The 19,116-nt window shown below is 34.0% G+C and overlaps 1 protein-coding gene across 10 annotated transcripts in view; it reads left to right on the top strand.

The window, feature by feature from the left end:
• RAP1GDS1 (Rap1 GTPase-GDP dissociation stimulator 1) overlaps positions 1-19,116 on the top strand; it is a 200,816-nt gene that overhangs the window by 128,808 nt on the left and 52,892 nt on the right. For all 10 annotated transcript variants that reach the window (XM_058295181.2, XM_058295199.1, XM_058295208.1 and 7 more), the window contains 2 exons: positions 5,577-5,705; positions 16,917-17,042. In XM_058295181.2, the coding sequence (XP_058151164.1) occupies positions 5,577-5,705; positions 16,917-17,042 (255 nt within the window). The remainder of the gene's footprint in view (positions 1-5,576; positions 5,706-16,916; positions 17,043-19,116) is intronic.

Here is a 19,116-nt window from a genome sequence, read left to right as displayed (position 1 = left end):
ATAGGCCTTTTAGGGCTAATAAAACATTTTTTCCTATCTCTTGCAATTTTTGCCTTAGGTTTTTTTGTTATTGCTGATGTTTTAATTTTGTGTGTATGGGGGGGTATTTTGGTTTTTTTTTTGTTTTTTTGTTTGTTTGTGTTTTGAGGTACTGAAGCCAGGGATTGAACCCAGGACTTTACATGTGGGAAGCTGGCGCTCAGCCACTAAGCAACATCGGCTCCCCTGAGTTGGCGGTTTATTTTTTTTTCCTTTGTTTGCGTGTTCTTTTGTTTTTAGGGGAAACCAAACCTGGGACCTCCTATGTGGGAAGCAGGGGCTCAACTGCTTGAGCCACATCCATGCTCTGTTTTTTTTTTATATTACATTCACTCAGATAATTTTGTCATTTATCTCTTAAAACTTTCACAAGAAGGGAAATTTTGCTGTTGAGATTATTTCCTTTCCAGAATCTAGAAAGAACTTTGAATTCTCTTTTCCTATATTTTTTTTGTTAACTTTTAGAAAGCAAAAAATGTGTAAATATAATGCTTTAAACCCCCAAAATTATCAATACAAATGAAAATCTTTGTTGTTTTCTTTTTGAGATTGCCATGTGTCACTGAAATGTATAACCTTGGGATTAAATGAAAAGGGTAGTCTGGATGCGAAACATGTAATTCATGTTTTGTGCATAGAAGGTTTTTAAGTATTTTATTTAAAGTTAATTTTACAAACATGTAAATATCTCTAGTTTTATATGCTTAACACTAGGTTTAGGGGAAAAAAATTCTTTACTTTCCTGATGAATCAACAAAAAAATAGTCATAAACTGAAAAAGGAGTTTTACTTAAAACTGCAGGTTATGTATGGGATTTTTAACCACATAATAACTGTATTGAAGTAATTTCCTTTTTATTGTTTTAATAGAGGTAGAACTTGCTTAAACTTACAAGTTTACTTCAGTGTTAACATAACTTTTCATTTTTAGATCCCTTTTTGGAAATATAGATATGCCATAGTTAAGGACACTTTTTTTCAGTCTTTATTACACTTAATGATGTTTAGCCAATTTGTATTAGAATTTCTAATCAAGAGTTGCATTTGCTTGTTTTCATTTTTTTCAACTAATTCATTTGATTTTAGATGGGTTTTTTATGCAAGCCTGTATTTAGAAATAGGAATATTGTACTCTATATGCTATAAATAATAAACATGTTATATATATACTGATGTTAAAACTGTATTTTGAATTCTGTGTCTTATTTTTAATACAATTTCATCAAGTCCTATTTACTAATAAACTTAATAATCTTATAAGAACCTTTTCTTAGGAATTAGATAAACTTGTCTTACAAACCTCTTTTTAGTAATTGATCAATATAACTTCTAATTGAGTTATTGGAATTCTTTGCATATTTTTCTGGACCTATAATTCTAGACTATACCAATGTTTTAAACATTAAACTTAAAACTCAGGGGGAAAAGGTTCTTCAACTTGAGATCTTCTCTCCAGATCTCCATTCTTTGGAGTTTCCATGAGTGTGACCTGAAGAACTTGGAACCATTGAAATTCAAATGTAGGTAGGTAAGTGTTCACACCAGCGCATGCGTTGATTGCCTTTTTTCTTTGTATATGCATCTGTATTGCACCCCCTCAGTGCCTTTCCTCTTCTTCCCATAGATCATGTAGGGCCTGTGTCATCTTGATAGTATGTAATTTTGTAATTCTGTATTTTGATCAGTATTTGTCTGTGATGTGTCAGGAGCAATTTCAAAAAAGTCTTTTATGACATTGTGTTGTCTCAAAAATGTCTTTCACACATGATACGTGTTTGCTATGTATGGACCTGGTTGCATTTTTGTGAATTGTTGTGTTTGTTGAGCTCTAATAAACATTCCTTGGAGTTACTGTTCTTTACTGAGGGATGCAAAAGTCTCTTCGTTGAGGGATGCAAAAGTCTCGGTCTTGCTATTGCTTACTCTCTCAAATGTATGTAGAGAATGTGAACTATTTCTAGTTCTAAGAATTTCTTCTAGTTAGTCTTTAATTTAAAAGTCCTATTACTGATATTATTCACAATAGCATGGATGTCAGCTCTTATCCTCTGAAGTCCATTCACAAGTTTTATTTGAACAATAGGAAAACATGATCAAATTAAGCATTAACTTCCAGTGATAAGGAGAATTAATATCAGTTTATCCCCACACAGACTAGCCCTATTTAATATATTAAAACAAAAACTCAACAATATCTTAATGGTAACATACTAAGTTGGAACTGAAATAGGTAAACAGACCCCCAATCATGGAATATTCTCCTAGGCTTAACTGGCGTTCCTACTCAAATAAGCATGATGAGGTGTTCAGGTGCTTTATTAATGTAATTTCACCCTAAATATATGAGCAATAAAATCTAGCATTCCTACCATGCTTTTAATTTTTATTTCTTTCTTTCCTATTATCTAGTATGCCAAGAACTTCACTTAAATTCAGAATCTTCTTTTCCATTTTTTTCAATTCACCAAAATTAGGCAATCCTCTAGGACAGTGGTTCTTAAATTTTTGGTCTTAGGACCCTTTTATACTCTTAAAATAATTGAAGACCTCAAATCATTTTTGTTTGTATATGTATGAGTTACATCTAGCTGTAGTCACTGTGTTAGATACTAATATGAAAAATAATCATAAATTTAGTATTGGATTTTGAAATAACGATAAGCCTATTACATGTTACCATACCATTTTTATGAAAAATAACTATTTTTAAAAACAAAAAAATTGCTGAGAATAGCATTTTATTTACTGTGAATGTGTGATAGTGAAGAATACAATGATTGCTAGTAGTACATTTGATGCCCCTGCCTTGATTCATGCTTAGAAACCAGCAGTTTTAACTAACATTGTTTTTGCATGATCAGTGCAAATGTCAACACAGTAAAAAAGGTAAATAACATTTGGGGAGTTTTATGAAAATTTTGCAATCCTCTGAAAGGGTTTCAAAATCTCCAGAGGCTCACAGACCATACTTTGAGAACCACTGTCTATCAGTAAAATGAAAATTTCTGTCAGCCTGTTTGAGCAGTTTTTTCTTCCTCTAATCCCTCATTGTCCAAGGAGAATGACTTGCCTGCAGTCTATATGAACAGATTTTAGAATTATTTGAGGACAATTTTTGTTTTAGTTAGCATGATGGAAGTGGATATAAAAAAGTACTAAATGGTTCAAAATGAGTCTCTCCATTTGGATGGCTATATAGTTTTCTCTTTACTTGTGTGTGGTATGTGTGCTGTATGTGAATATATGATTAATTTGGATTCTTGATAGCTTTAACACACATTTTCATGAAGCAATATGATTTTCATTAATTACAGGATTCACACCATTTTTACCAATTGGCTATGCTAGTTTTCCTCCTGATCTGCCACAATTTCAAATATTATTGTTTCAGTTTGTATGCTAAATTGTATTAAATTCTGTTCTGCAATATTTCTTAATTCCTCTGTTTTCACTGTATCCAAAATTCATAATATTGTAAAGGCAGGACATTTGTACTGGAGATGGCAAGTTAAAAAGAACATGGAGAATACTATCTTCTAAGTGGCATTGCCCTTTTGGGTTATCTCCATCACAGAATTTGTTATTCCTTTGGTGTCCCTGGACTGTTGGATATTTTTTGTACCAACAGTACTGAGGGGGTGTTTGATGCTTACATATGCAGACAAATAGCAGAATTTGACTCACATTCAATGCATGCGCTAGTGCTCACGCTTACGTACCTGAAATTTAATGATTCAACAGCTCTGCAATATTTGAAGGGGTAGTCAAAATTAATAAATAAATTCATTAATTAATTTAAAACAAAAATACTGCAAAGAACAAGGATCTGCAGAGGTGATCCAATAATAAAGAACTGGCTATTGGTAAGTAAATAATTTCTGACTTGGAAAGCTCCTTGGTGAATGCTCATTATAAATACTCTAATCAATAAAATAAGTATTCTTCCAGTATAATATATAAGTATAATACTATATTTTAATAATTTAAGTATTTTGCCTATAAAATAATACAAGTGTTCTGAATTGTTATTCATTAATTGCTGAATTGTATATTTAGGAAAAAATATTTAGCATCAAAAACAGAAAAACAAATCATTTAACTGAATATATTATGTTCATTTTTATCTTTTTAGAATAGTCTTCATATCCATCGCAAAATTTAAAATTGTTTTAGACTTGTTAACCTTCCCTTTTTCTCAGGTCTATTTTCTTTTTCTATTGTTTTGACAATAGGGCCCTTTCTAATGTATCTGCACCCCACAATCTAACCCATAATTTTACCAGGTCATCAGTTTTCACGGGTAATGTGCCTCTGTTGCCTATTTCTTCATACTTCACTCTGAAAGTAGAAAAAATTAACTATAATAACTACAGGCAAGTAATCAACTGGCCTGAGAGGCACCTGGACCCTACCTTTATGTTTTGATAATTACCATCTCGTCATCTATATATAGGTCAAAGTTGTGAAGAGTAATCAGGAGATTAGTAAGCAAACCCTCTCAAGGGAAGTATGCTATAAGGAAAAGGTGTTTGTTAGAAACAGAATTATATCTTTAGATTCCCAATAAATTTAAAAGAATTTGGAGAAAATTACTAGTTTGAAAATGGCATGAATTTTAAAGAGAAAAAGACAGTTTTGAACATTGACAGTTGTAGCATTTAACATATACATGTCTTTCTTCTTCGGTTATTCTAAGAGACAGTTCTTTGGTTTTCATTTTTGTTAATTTATGTCTAGCTTTGCAGCAGGTATTCTGTTATTGTCCATGAAAAACCATTGTGGGAATCCAAGGCATGCTTAGTACTTTACAATCAATTATTTGCTTAGAAAATGGAGGCAAACAATGATGACAAGGCCATGATGACCTTATTCTTTCTACCCCTCAAGCCAAATTTTCCTACTTTTTACTGAGAAGATATGTCACTATAATGAAAGAAAACTTTGAATAGATATTTTAAGTATTACCCGTTTTTATTCCTTGTTAAAACTGTATTCCTTCTAGCAACCATCAAAGACTGCTCTACTTTCAAATTCTGAGAACCAATACTTTTTTTGTATTTATTGTATACTTTTTGTTCTTTATTATGAAAAATCTCTTTTAAGGGAGTGAAAGATTTTTTTCTCCTTTGTTGGTCTTTATTAAACTTGCTTTATACTTATGCTTTTAGTATACTCTGATTTACTGTAATATAAATTTTATTTTTCTCTAATTTTTTTACTTTAAAACCAGTAGTAATGTTTTAATTATATATACAATTTAAAGCTTGATCTTTAAAGGTATAAGTCCTTGTTTAGAAAAAATTTTAGTAATTTGATATTGTTTGAGTTATTTTTATTTCTAAAATTTTTTTGGTCACAATTTAAGAGTCAACACTTCCGAAACAATGTCTTTAAATTTTTCAAGAAAATCCTATGAATGGACTTCATCTTCTTTACTGTAATCAAAATAGCGATGAGTTTTGCAATAGGATGAGTAAGAGATGTTTTCTTCATGCTAATGTCTGTTTGATATGTGAATACTTTTGTGTGTTTTGCAGATTCCCTTCAAGCTCAGCTTATCAATATGGGTGTTATTCCTACCTTAGTGAAATTATTGGGCATCCACTGCCAAAATGTGGCCCTTACTGAAATGTGTCTTGTTGCATTTGGCAATTTAGCAGAACTTGGTAAGTCATTATCATGAACCACAAATGTTACTAACTTAGTAATGTACTTATAAGAAATTTTCCTTTGGAATGTTAAGAACATGGAAATACATTTAAATCATATTCTGTTTTAGTTTTAGGGTTTTGTTTTTTTAAACATTGAAGATATTTGCTTTAATGTTTTTTAAAAAGTATATCTAATTAGATTTTATGTTTAGAGCTATTTTACTTCCCTAATTTATTTATGTATTGAGGTTTAAAGTTTTAACACTGTATATTATTTAATAGAGTTGAATATTTAAGACAATCTCCACTTGATTTTAGTATTCTTACCAGGGGGAAGATCTTGAAATAATTGTCTCCTGTGCAAAAATAAGGGACATTTTAATTTATTATGTTTTGCATTAATTATATGCTTATTATATGAAGAGGAAACTACCAGACTAAGGTCAAGTTGCTTCTTCCTCTTTTCACAAAATCCCTAAAAATGACAGGAAACTTTTTTCATAAGAACGTATTTGTAACATACGTTTAGAAAATCAGAAGGCAGACAGAACCAGACCATTGCTGGAAATCACAGTTAAGTCATTAATACAGAAAAGGATTGACGACCCCATATCAGCATCTCAGATGCCCATCGCTTTTCTCTGTTTTGTTTTTCTTTATGTCATGAATTACCCTTTTTTTCTTCCTTCCTCTCTTCCTCCTTCCAATTGTTCCTTTCTTTCTTTGTAACTCTCTCTCCCTCCCTGTCTTCCTTCCTTCCTTCTTTTGGCTCTTAATAGGTAGTTATAATGCCTGGTCTGAATCTCCTCACAACCATGCTCCTAATAAAGTGTTTATTATGTTGTCATATCTAAATAGAATAGCTATGACAACCAAATAAATCAGTTCTATTAATTATCACCATTTTTTAAATAAAGAATGAAAATACCAAGACTCCATCTTGGTTTTTCTAACTGAAAACCCAGGTCCCTGAAGCATTATACATTAAAATCTTGATTTCATTATATTGCTTTTGCTTTGCCTTCAGGTCGAGGAATGGGGTTATTTATCAGAGTTAATTTTTAAAAGACATTCTTACTCAATGGGTCATACCCTGGTATTTGAGTATGTCTCTTATCTTCTCTCCTCCTTTGATTCTTTCTTTTCTATACTAGCCTATAATTAAATTTATTTTCTCATCATTTGAGTGAAAATAAGACCAAGAATGAAAGAAGATGCATTTACTATTTCAAAAGTTATTATTTTCCATCATTAAATGGAATGTAGGAGTTTGTATCCAGTGTAGTTAGTAGAAATAAGACAGAAATCATGTTATAATCCCACATCAGTAGTTTCATACTCTTTGTAACAGAAACAGAGATATGATTGGTTCAGATCTTTCTTAATTTGGTTCAGAAATATGATTGTTTCAGGTCTTTCTTAATTTGCCACAGAATGAAAGAGTACAAGTCCTTTGCTTTCACATTTCATTATGAGAGTCTCTAGAGCTTTGTTATCTGATATGATAGCCACCAACTACGTGCACCTGTTGGCACTGAAAATATGAATAGTTTGAATTGGAATATATAGTAAGTATAAAGTACCCATTGAATTTCAAAGACTTCCCACAAAAAAACAACATGTATCTCACCAATATTTCTTATTGATTTCATATTGAAATGATAATAATTTGAATGTATCAGGCTAAATAAAATGTCATTGAAATTATTTTCACCTGTTTCTTTTACTCTACAAGATGCTTCTTCTCAATAATTTAAAGTTACGTATGTGGTTTCTGTGTGTGACTCTCATTATGTTTCTGTTGGACAGTGGTGCTCTAGGAAATAAGCTCTATAACAATTTCATCCTTCCTTCAAAGAAGGCTCCTCCTTTCTTAAACTTTTATGAGAATACCTAGAAGAAAGCTAAAACTGATGAAGTTTATCTCACTTAATATTAAGAAACAGTAAGCACTAAGGAAAAGATAGTAATCCTTAGAGAAGCTGTGCTTATAAATACTCACGTAATTGCATTTGTTTATAGAGTACCATTTCATCTCTTTCATGCTTGTGTGTCTAAAGCTTGTAGATACTCCAACTTCAGTAACTGTGAAGCGCTTCTGTTTAATTTCATGGTTAGGATATTTGTTGGTTCACTACACCCCAATAAATTATGATGTTCCATTTCTCAGGTGGGAGTCAAAGGATTAGTGAATATTACCATCCTTTGGTGAAATGAGTATAATGATAATGGTTAATGGTAATGAAAGAAAATTGACTTTGAGAGATTTTAGTCATAGGAATCTTGCATTTTACAATAATAAAGGTTCCTGGATCTGTATTAAACCTCACTCACCTATACAGGAGCCCAATGAAGTAAATGAGGACTAATCTTACAGTTAATACAAGCCTGTGATTTATTCAGTGATATTAATTTAGGAGCACACTTACTAGGCAAGCTTCTTTCTGTGGGTTGAAGGGACATGGATTTGTGAAGGATAATGACAGTATTTAATTTATTATCTAAATTATTAGATAATTTACATATTTGAACCCAGGTAACCTCAAATCATTCAATATACAACTCATGATATAACTCCTATGTTTTAGGCATTATCATATGCCTACAAACATGAATATTTCTCCAAAAGTGCTTTACAGAAACCCAGACTGTAAATTGCTCACCCTTATGCAGCAGTATTTTTCAAACTTTTTAGACTGACCCACAGGAAGAAATGCATCTTATATCACCACTTATTATTTAAACACACCTGAAACTAAACAATACTTTTTCTATTATTTACCTTGATAGTTTATGTTCTACATGATTTATTAATCTGGCGTTTGAAAACCATCCTCATTCTCATGGAGTCCCTTTTGTATGTGAAATCATTTGAGAAGGAGTTTTTTGTATTAGAGAAATTACAGAAAATTATTATTTTTTGCATTTGTTACTTCAGTCATTACAGCATTTTCGTTATTTCAATAATAATAAAAACAGACAAAAAAGAAAATTCTTCACTTCTCAATCTGTTTCCTCATTGTACATAGCTGCTATTTTTGGCTATTGCACAATTATTTATTAAGCAGTTTTAGTAATATATATTCACATAGCATACTATTTATCTAAAGTGTATAATCAGTGGCTTTTAATGTAATCATAATGTTGTACCAAAAATTCTTAATGCATCATCTTTTCAAAAGAGAACTTGAACAACAACAAAAAGAATTTCCACACAAAGCACCTTTATATCATAGTTTAAATACTATCACTTCTGATTTTAATATCTATAAATTATTCTCAATATATATGTAATCACATGTAAAACTTCTGTCTGGTATGAATTTTATTAAAACATTTTTTTGAAACAAAGTGATAAATTTCTTAAAATTTTATTTGATGTGGCAGTTTCAAAATTTCTCACTTTTGCTTAGAAAATATATATTTGTAGACTGACGTTCTAAAAGTTTCCATAATGTTCATGATGCCAGCCTATGCTCTCTCTCTAAGCAATATTTTTACTAAACCTTATGGATTTTAGAGCTGCCTGCAAAGGTGGTGGTGGAAGAACCAAAGGAGTGGAATGTTTCAATATGGAATTCAATTATTTTATTCCTGATAAATAAGTAAAAAATTGACCGAAAGCTGAAAACTAAGAATTTAGTAGAAATATTTGCCCCATAATTCTGTCAATTGGAGGTTCATTTCTGTTAACAGGCTCTTTGTAATATAAATTACTCTTAGCCAAAGTTATCAACCATACACCTCTTGAACATTACTTTCCAGTCTTATTCTTACTTATCTTTTCTTAATCTCACAGGACACTGCTTGGCATATATTACTTATTAAAAGAATGGTAATATGAATTATCAGATAATACTTTGGAAGTATTAGCATTCAGGAAATTGTAGTTTTGCTTGGACAGGTGAATAAGGAAAAATAATTTGGGAGCAAAAAAAATGTGGTATATCAGGGTTATGTCCAGGGACACAAAAGGTAAGTAGATGGTTCTAAAGACAGCTTTGCGTTCTTTGCTCTTCCTCCTTGAGTTAAGGTATCAGTATTTGTATTAGTCAGCCAAAGGGATGCTGATGCACAATACCAGAAATTGGTTGGTTTTTATAAAGGGTATTTATTTGGGGTAGGAGCTTACAGATAACAGGCCATAAAGCATAAGTTACTTCCCTCACCAAAGTCTGTTTGGAGCAAGATGGCTGCCAACATCTGAGGTTCAGGCTTCCTGGGTTCCTATGTTCCTATGGCTTGCTTTTCTCTGGGTTCAAGGTTCCTTTCTTCCTGGGGCTTGCTTCTCTTTCTTCTGTGTGCTGACTTCCTGGGGCTCCAGCTTAAGACTTCAGCATCAAACTCCAACATCAGAAACCCTCAACTCTGTTTTTGCCATGCCTTTTTGTCTGTGAGTCCCCACTCAACGCCCTAATCATAACTCAGTCATGCCCCGGTACAGATCAGATTACAAGCATAATCCAATATTTCTTTTTGGAATTCATCAATAATATTAAACTGCTACGGTATTTTTTGGAAATTATAAACCATAGACCATCCCAATTCAGCCTAATCTCTCTGATCTATATGTAAAGATGATTATGTACCCAATTTCATACTCTAATCCCTGCTGTTACTACCCTACCCTATGTAGAAGAAAAAACAATAAAAGAAATATTTCTTTACTAAGACTTCAAGAGTTTATATCATTATTCATTTATGCCCATGTAAGAGCTAGTATATATGTCAACATGGAAGTAGAACATATATGTCACAGAATAATTAATTTTCCTCTTTTTGTTGTGGACCTTATTGTCAATGAGTTAAGTCAAATGGTTTGTTTTTATTGTTTCAAGTAAGCATCAGGTGTTTAAAATTCATATCGCACATATACATATGGCATATCACTAAATACTAGTTATTTAAGTAGAAATTAGTTTTATAAAAATGCTAAATATAAATTTGTACTTTTGCTTTCTAGAGATAAATAGTAGTTTAAAGGTAAAACAGAAAATAAAGAAGGGCAGTATATTTCAGGATTGCAGGTAGAAAAGGAAAATGCAGCTCTGCCTGCATATCCCTCATAAATTTGTGGGATTAAAAATGTTGCTACTTTTTAAAGTAATAAAGAGAAGATCTGTTCCTCCTGATTTTTATTTATGCATACACAGTATTAGAGAGAAATTATCTTTGTGTCCTATCAGCCAACTGGATTTTTTTATTCCTTGTGAGTCCCAGTTCATGTGCCTACATAACTTTTCTGTATTCACAGTCACAGCATGAGTACGATTTTGAAGTTTGCATTTTTCACTTACCGTTAGGGCTTAACCATAATGGGATTTTCCTTTATCGTTGGGCTTCAACCTCTTTTACAAATAAAGTTTTCTCCTTACAAAAAATTAGTATTTTGCAGTAGAGATGGCAGAATGGAAACTTGAACCATAACTTCACACCTTTCTGGAAACTCACTGAAACAAGTGGGATTCTCTTTTAAATTCAGACCCTCAAAGGTAGAGAAAAACCAAAACAGGAAAAGGGATAATACAAGAACATTTTGGACCTGGGAACAAGGTAGGCAATAATTCACTTAGCAAACCTATGAAAACCAATTTCAAATCATAAATTAGAAAGCCAGGAACTAATTCAGAATCTTTGAAAGACTTGGGGCTTTGTTTCATCAAGATTCCTTGACCCTCTTTCTCCTTCCACACTTTAGGGTAACTACCTCTTTCCTATCCAGCAGAAGAGTATTTGTTTATTTTCTGGAGCTCTAAAAATAGAGAGTTTGTAGCCTGGGGACATCAGGCTAAGTTTAGGCACAGGTTACCACAGTACCATTCCAAAATCAGATTACATGAAAGTACATATAATGAATGCTGAGAAACCAAAGACTACTATCCCACTTGGCCTCTGGAACATAGAGTTAAAGAGAATGATGACTGGGCGTTTCCCTGCACCTGACCACCCTGTAGGGAATCATATAGTCAACAAGACTATTCACACGCAAAGGTACTGATCTGTTTTTAGATCCCTGTTCTTAATGGCATACAGTAAGGGGAGGATAACGTGTAACAGGGAGTATAAAATAAACATATAGAAAAAAAAACCACTTGGAAGAAATGGACACTGTGGAGTTAGAAAAAGCACCCTAATATCTGATAAATATGAAAAAATGTTGGAAACTTGAAACTAGAAGAGGGTACTATTTTTTTTTAAGAAGCAGAGAACAAAATTAAAAACAGCTAAAATGAAAGGCTCAATAAAATGGAGAAATGTTTGCACAGTAGAACAAAAAAACAGGGAGATAGAAAATTTAAGGTAGAGGATCACACCAAAAATTCCAAGAACAGATAAAAGGAGGAAATAACATCAAGTTTTACAGAACTGAAGTGAGTAAATTTCCAAATTGGAAGTATAGCAGTTTGATATTGTTTATGAATTCCAAAAATAGATATTGGATTGTGTTTGTAAACTTGTCTGTTCCTCTGGGTGTATTAGATTCAGAAGTTTCACTTTTACTTTATTAATTCATGATTAGGTCTTTTATTTGACCACGTCATTAGGGTGTGCAGGATTGAGTCCCCACACCCTTGGTAGGGATAAAACAAACTCTCACATGGAAGTAAATACAAGGAGAACAACAACACAGAGGAAGAGAGATAGCTCATTAGACATGGCAGAGACCCTGGGAAGAGAGATGAGTCTGATAGTCTACTGCTGACCTTGTGAAGAGAACTAAGCAGCTGAGCCCAGAAACATAACGAACCTTATACCAGCCTACAGCTGAGATTGGAAGAAGCTGGGCTCATGAAACCTTAAAAGACAGAAGGAAGGCTGAACCCTTGCAGATGTCGGCAGCCAACATGTGGCCACAGACTTTAGTGAGGGAAATAACTTATGCTTTGTGGCCTGGTAACTGTAAGCTGCTACCCCAAATAAATGCCCTTTATAAAAGCCAACAAATTTCCGGTATTTTGCATCAGCACCCTTTGGCTGACTAATACAGAAGAGTTTATCAAATACCTAGCCTAATAGGTGAAAACAGACCCATACCACAGCACATCATTGTGAAATTTTAGAATACTGGGGACAGAGAACATCTTATAAGCTTCTGGGGGGTGGGTGTGAGGGTACACATACAAAGGACTGTGAATCATTAGACATTAGATATCTCAAAACAACTCTGAAAGCCAGAAGACAATGGAGTATTACTTTCAGATATTTGAGGGAAAATAATTTCCAATCTATAATTCTATACTTAGTCAAATTCTCAAGTGTAATGTTAAGATAAAGACATTATCTAACATAACAATCTCAGGAAATTGATTTCCTACAAATCTTTTTCTCTGGAAGCCATTGGAAAATATGTTCCACCAAAAACAACAGATTTAAATCTTAAAAGATTCCATAAGAATCAGGAAATGAGATCCAACAGAAATCTCTAGGATAATGTTGAAGAGAGCATTCTCGAGTGGCGTGTGTGTACAGTTTCAAGGAGCAGCCAATCCAGATTGGAGCAGGTTAGAAGACTGGGTGGATTGGGAGTTAGGGAAAGCTCTTATAAGAGATGAAATTGATTAAATACCTAAAGTAAATGAGTGTATTAAGAGATTAGACAACAGGTTGAAAGTTTGGAGTTGAATTGTTAAGTATATAGAAAACTAAGCAAATGAGGGGGAAATAAAATTCCAGAAGAAAAAAAATGTAGAAAAGGAAATAGTATATTACTAAAACTAATTACTGGGAAACGGACTTTGGCCCAGTGGTTAGGGTGTCCGTCTACCACATGGGAGGTCCGCGGTTCAAACCCCGGGCCTCCTTGACCCGTGTGGAGCTGGCCCATGCGCAGTGCTGATGCGCGCAAGGAGTGCCGTGCCATGCAAGGGTGTCCCCCGCGTAGGGGAGCCCCACGCGCAAGGAGTGCACCCATAAGGAGAGCCGCCCAGCGTGAAGGAGGGAGCAGCCTGCCGAGGAATGGCGCCGCCCACACTTCCCGTGCCGCTGATGACAACAGAAGCGGACAAAGAAACAAGACGCAGCAAATAGACACCAAGAACAGACAACCAGGGGAGGGGGGGAAATTAAATAAATAAATCTTTTAAAAAAATAAAATAAAAAAATAAAACTAATTACTAATTATTAGTCTAACCAAAATTACAGTATATTTAGATTGGGAAGATGGAAGGTATGTTGGGCAGGGAAGAGTTATTGCCTCATCTTCCATAGGGGATAATCAATAAGAAATACTAAAACTGAAAAAATTAAGAACAATACAAATATGTTATTTATCTATGTGGAGGTAAGTACCAATGAATTAGCTAATGGAGCTTTATGTGTTTCTGAGGAAATGGGAATAAAGGAGAGGGGACTGGAGTTTGCTGGTAATGTAAGTATTAGGCTAATTAACTAGATTCATGTATAACTTTCATAAAAATAAACCCTTAGAATATTATGCTTCTTGCTAAAGGCTAAAGGTCCCTTAAGGATCAGGATCCATGGCATTTAATTCAGATTAAATGTTCAAATCATGCTTCATGCTGTCTTTTTTTCTACCTATAGGATAAGTACATATTTTGTTCTCAAATTAACATAGTAATCATGGTTCATTGTTTTCTTGGGCTGGCAAACATATCAGAAAGTATTTAGTTTCAGTTTCATAAATGTTTGAAGGAATAGAACATGAATTAAGAACACTAATCTGTTATTTTTAACGAATAAGAGCACATAACAATAAATAATGTCTATCAACTTCACCTATGATTTTATACTTAAAAAATTCCTTTCATTTGAATAATCTGAGGTAACAATGTACAGAAGTCACATCATCCCTATTTAAATCAAACTAACCTCCTTTTAATAAAAGGAGTATTTTAGTTTCCTGCCTCCTAAAACAAATACCATGTAGTGAGTTAGTTTAAATAACAGAAAATTATTGGTTCACAGTTTTGAGGCTAGTAGAAGTCCAGAATTGAGGCATCAGCACAGTGATGCTTTCTTCCCCAAGACTGGCATTGTGGGCCTTGCTGCTCGTGATCCTTGATACTTAACTTTGCTGTCACATTGAAATGCATATGGTGATATCTCCTTTCTCTTCCAGGTTCCATTGACTTGCAGCTCTGGCTTCCCCATGACTTCTCTTTTTTGTATCCAATTTCCTTGTTTATAAGGACTTGAACCATATTGAATTGAGGACCACCATCATTTAGTTTGGGCACACTTTAAGTAATAACATCTTCAGAGGTCCTATTTGCACATGGGTTCACACCCACTGGACCAGGGATTAGGACCTGACATGCCTTTCATGGGGGGAATGTGTGCTCACATTTTCAGAATATGATTTTTGTGGATTTATGTAGATTAATGGAAAAGACACCTGACCCCTACTTTTTTTTATGGCACTAAGGAATAATACTAAAGGGATTTTCATCATTTTGTTAGATATACTGGTATGTGCATCCACACAGTATAATAGTGTAGTGACTCAAAACCATTTTGTCAGCAAGAATTGTGTTTCCCTCTTTCAGAATAGAGTTTACAACATTCCTTTCCTTATATTGACAGAGATTTACTAGCAACTAGAGAGCAGAATCTAACTCTAGTGTTGATTTACTTGTTCATTGTCATTTACTTGCTCATTGTCATACATTCATGTTTTGAACACCAGCCATGTAACAGGCACCATCCTGTGCACAGTGTTTCTGATGGTTAAAATAATGTACACTGTCCTTGCCCTTAAGGAGCTCGTGATATAGTGGGTGAGATGTTCATTTATTTTTTAAATAAACATAATTACAAACTATAATTGGTAGTAGGAAAAACTAATGGGGTGAAGAAAGGGATTAATTTAAATTAGAGGCATAGACTCTTAAGTTATAAATTTCTATACCATCAAGATTGCAAAATAAGTCCTATACACCTTTTCTCAGAAAGCTAGTGGAGGATATCTCCACAAACAAAGTCAGTGAAGAAGAGACATAGAGTATCTAATACAAGAAGGAGGAGAAAAGAGATTCTAGGATTTCATCTCTGCCCCAAACATAAGAGCGAACAATCTATATTAGCTTAGGACGGAAATTGATGAGAGAAACTTCTAAAAGTTAATAGGATACTTAATGAAACCAAAGAAATTGAGAATTTGAGAGAAGTGGAATAGATTCCAGTTATATTTTGGGGGTAGATTGGTAGACCTTGCTGATTTCTTGGATATGGAAATTGAGTAAGCAGAAGTGAGTAATGACTCCCAGAATTCTGCCTGCACAGACAGATAAATGGCGGTGGTCATTTTCTGAGTTAAGGAAGCCTGGAGGAGGAACAGATTTCAGGGTAATAGCAAGAGTTCACTTTGGACATACTGAGATGCTAGAGAGGTATACAGGTAAAGATGTGAAATGGACAGTTAAAGAAATAGCCTGGAGTCCGAAAGAGAGCTACAGATATAAATGTGTAGCAATATATAGGTGTTTGATGCTGTGGAACATAATTAGATTTTCTTGGGTGACATAAGGACATAGAAGATAAGAAAGCAAATGATCCAAGTCCCAAATAATTGGAATTTACATAAATCCAATGGAAAAGAAGAAGCAAGCAAGGAGACTGAGGAATAGTGTTGGACATGGGCCAAAACTAGTTTGAAATGAATTATGAATAATATGTGTGAGTTGAAGTATAAACAGTGTGATATGGTTTGAAGTAAAAGATAGTAAAGCATGTGTAAATGCTGATGGTGAGGCTCTGGAGTAAGGAAGAGAGATTAGAGGTGCTTAGAGGCATCTCTAAGAATGAGACCCCAAGTACTTAGGAAGAATTGGCCTTTAATAAGAGATGTTGCAGGACCAGTGCAAAAGTATTCCACTTTAATGATACTACAGATAAGATGATAAACTGCCTTTAATTCAGCAATGTAAAATGCAGTCTAATAGGAGTAATTTTTCTTTGACTAAAAGCTTTGAAGCAATTTATAATTTAGTTTAAATTTTGTTCTTGCTATGGCTACCTATATATTATCCTAGTGATCATTTTTTATAGCATTGAATATAACTGGGTCAGAACATTTTCTTTAAAGCCTTATACACTTTTTTTTCATTTTCAGGGGAATTAAATTACGAATTTGATTGTTCCTGTGTTTGAAAAATGTTTGTATTTATCTATAGTGATACAAAATCACCAAGTATTGAAAATAATAGAAAACAATTTCTGGGTTTAATATTATTCGCTTGCTCTAGATTTTTTTCCTTTATTTTGCAGAGTCAAGTAAAGAACAATTTGCCAGTACAAACATTGCTGAAGAACTGGTAAAACTCTTCAAGAAACAAATAGAACATGATAAGAAGGAAATGATTTTTGAAGTTCTTGCACCGTTGGCAGAAAATGGTGAGAAAATAAACGAACCTTTCAATTTTTGTCATGTATGCTTTTTTAGTTGTTTTTCTAAGATTACTTAATTGCCAGCTATTTGATTCAAACCTCTTCTTTTATTAATGATGTGATGAGCTTTATTTTGGGTATCTCTAACTTCAGGTACATTTTCTAGTCCATAGCTTTATCTACATTGGCCAAAGCTGCTTTCCAAGTTCTGTTAATTTTCAAATATTAGTAAAGGTGATAATACAGCTTTCACTTTCTTACACTGATCTGGGAAAGGTAGCCGAGGGGCTGACCTGTACTTTCGTAAACTCTTGCAGGGTAAAAGGGATAAAAGCTTTTTACCCTGGCCTGGGCCTGCCAAACCTTAACTAATGGACCTTACAAGTAAGAGTGAACCAGAGTAAACGAGTCATACCATTGACAGCCTAACTTTTGTTTTTTGCACACTGTACATTTTAATATTTTAAAATGTTAACTCTGTATTTATTCCCTGTAATGGATAATCTCAAATTGTAAACATGGATTAAGGTGATCTCAGATTGATAGTGTCCCCAGAGACATGGTAAAATCCTCTCTAGAGAGAAAGATTGCATAAATTTAGGCCTCAAATTATTTCAATACATAACTTTTCAAATACAGTGTCCAGCACATAAGGAAAGAGAATCAGGCATGCGAGGAGACAAGAAAATATATGCAAGAACAAAGGATTTTACCAACACAAAGAACAGGCAGCAGCAATACACACTATGTAGCATGCAGGAAGGAGTGGGAGGGAGAGGCTGGTAAAGTATAGTACATTTTAGTAAATTGCTCTCTCTGCATAGCTGTTACTGTGGCCCATCTTCCACTCTCACAGCAGGTAACAATGGGGTCTAGTGCCTGAGGTAGCTTGCAGTGACAGAAAGGGACGTAAAAATCCAGTTCCCCAAAATTAGTCTGGGCACAGACTGATTGCTGATAATCCCAGCTTTTGATTAGTGACTTTGGATTCCTGTGCTCTGGCTCTGATGGCAACCCTTGTTGCAGCCCACCAGAGCAAGGATGGGAGAGGAGACATAAAGAATATATGATTCCTCAGAATTGTGAACAGTTGAAGGGCTGCATTTGCTGTGCAGATCAACCAAGCCAAGATCAGCAAGCCATGGAAGAATCTCCTTGTGCTCTTCCTTGCACCTTCATCATCCAAGTCTCCAGAACAGTTTGGAAATGGCCAGCAATGGAATAACCCAGAGAGGTAGAAGGTCTGTGCTAGGAAGTAGAGGGGGGTATTCAAACTTCTGTAAATAGTCACTAGCAAGACAAGTCCAGGACAAGACACAGACCCAGAAAGGACAAGGAAGGTTCCAAACTTTGCATTTTCTATTGACATATCTTCCTGATAAGAGAACAGACACTCAAGATAATCTCTGTCATACCACCAGCTGGTTACAACCTCAAGAAATAGGCATCTCAAGGAATAAACACCAGAGTTAACTTTTTAAGATATTAAAATGTACAGTGTGCCACAAAAGATTATAAGACAGAGAAGGAAGGATGGCCCATGCAAAGGAAGACGATAAAAATCCATTAAAAAAAAGAAGAAAAGAAAAATTCCAAACTGGACATACTGGCCAAAGACTTTTAAAAATATGATCTTCAATGTACTCAAGGAGTTGAAGAAAAATACAGAGAAAGAACTAAATATCAGGAAATAAATGAATGAAAAATATGAGAATCTCAATAAAGAGCAATTTTTAAAATGAAGTAAACGAAACTACTAAAGTTGAAGGCCAGATTAACTGAAAATGAAAAATAACCTGGAAGGTTTCAACTGCAGATTGGAGTTGGCAGGAGAAAGAATTGAAATGAGTCGGGCTGAGAAGCAGAAAGAAAATGGAATTTATAAAAACCGAAAATAACCTTAGACCTCTGGGATACCATCAAGTGTACCAATATATGTATTACGGGATTCACAAAAAGAGAAGAAGTGGAGAAGGGAACAGAAGGAATAGTCGAAGAAATAATGACAGGAACCTACAAAGGTAGTAAAACATGTGAATTGTACATCCAGGAAGCCCAGAGAACACCAGATAAACTTGAA

This window comes from Dasypus novemcinctus, chromosome 1 (genome assembly GCF_030445035.2).
Source record: "Dasypus novemcinctus isolate mDasNov1 chromosome 1, mDasNov1.1.hap2, whole genome shotgun sequence".
NCBI lineage: Eukaryota > Metazoa > Chordata > Mammalia > Cingulata > Dasypodidae > Dasypus > Dasypus novemcinctus.
Note: the sequence above shows the minus strand (reverse complement) of the source record. Positions and strands in the feature narration are given on the sequence as shown.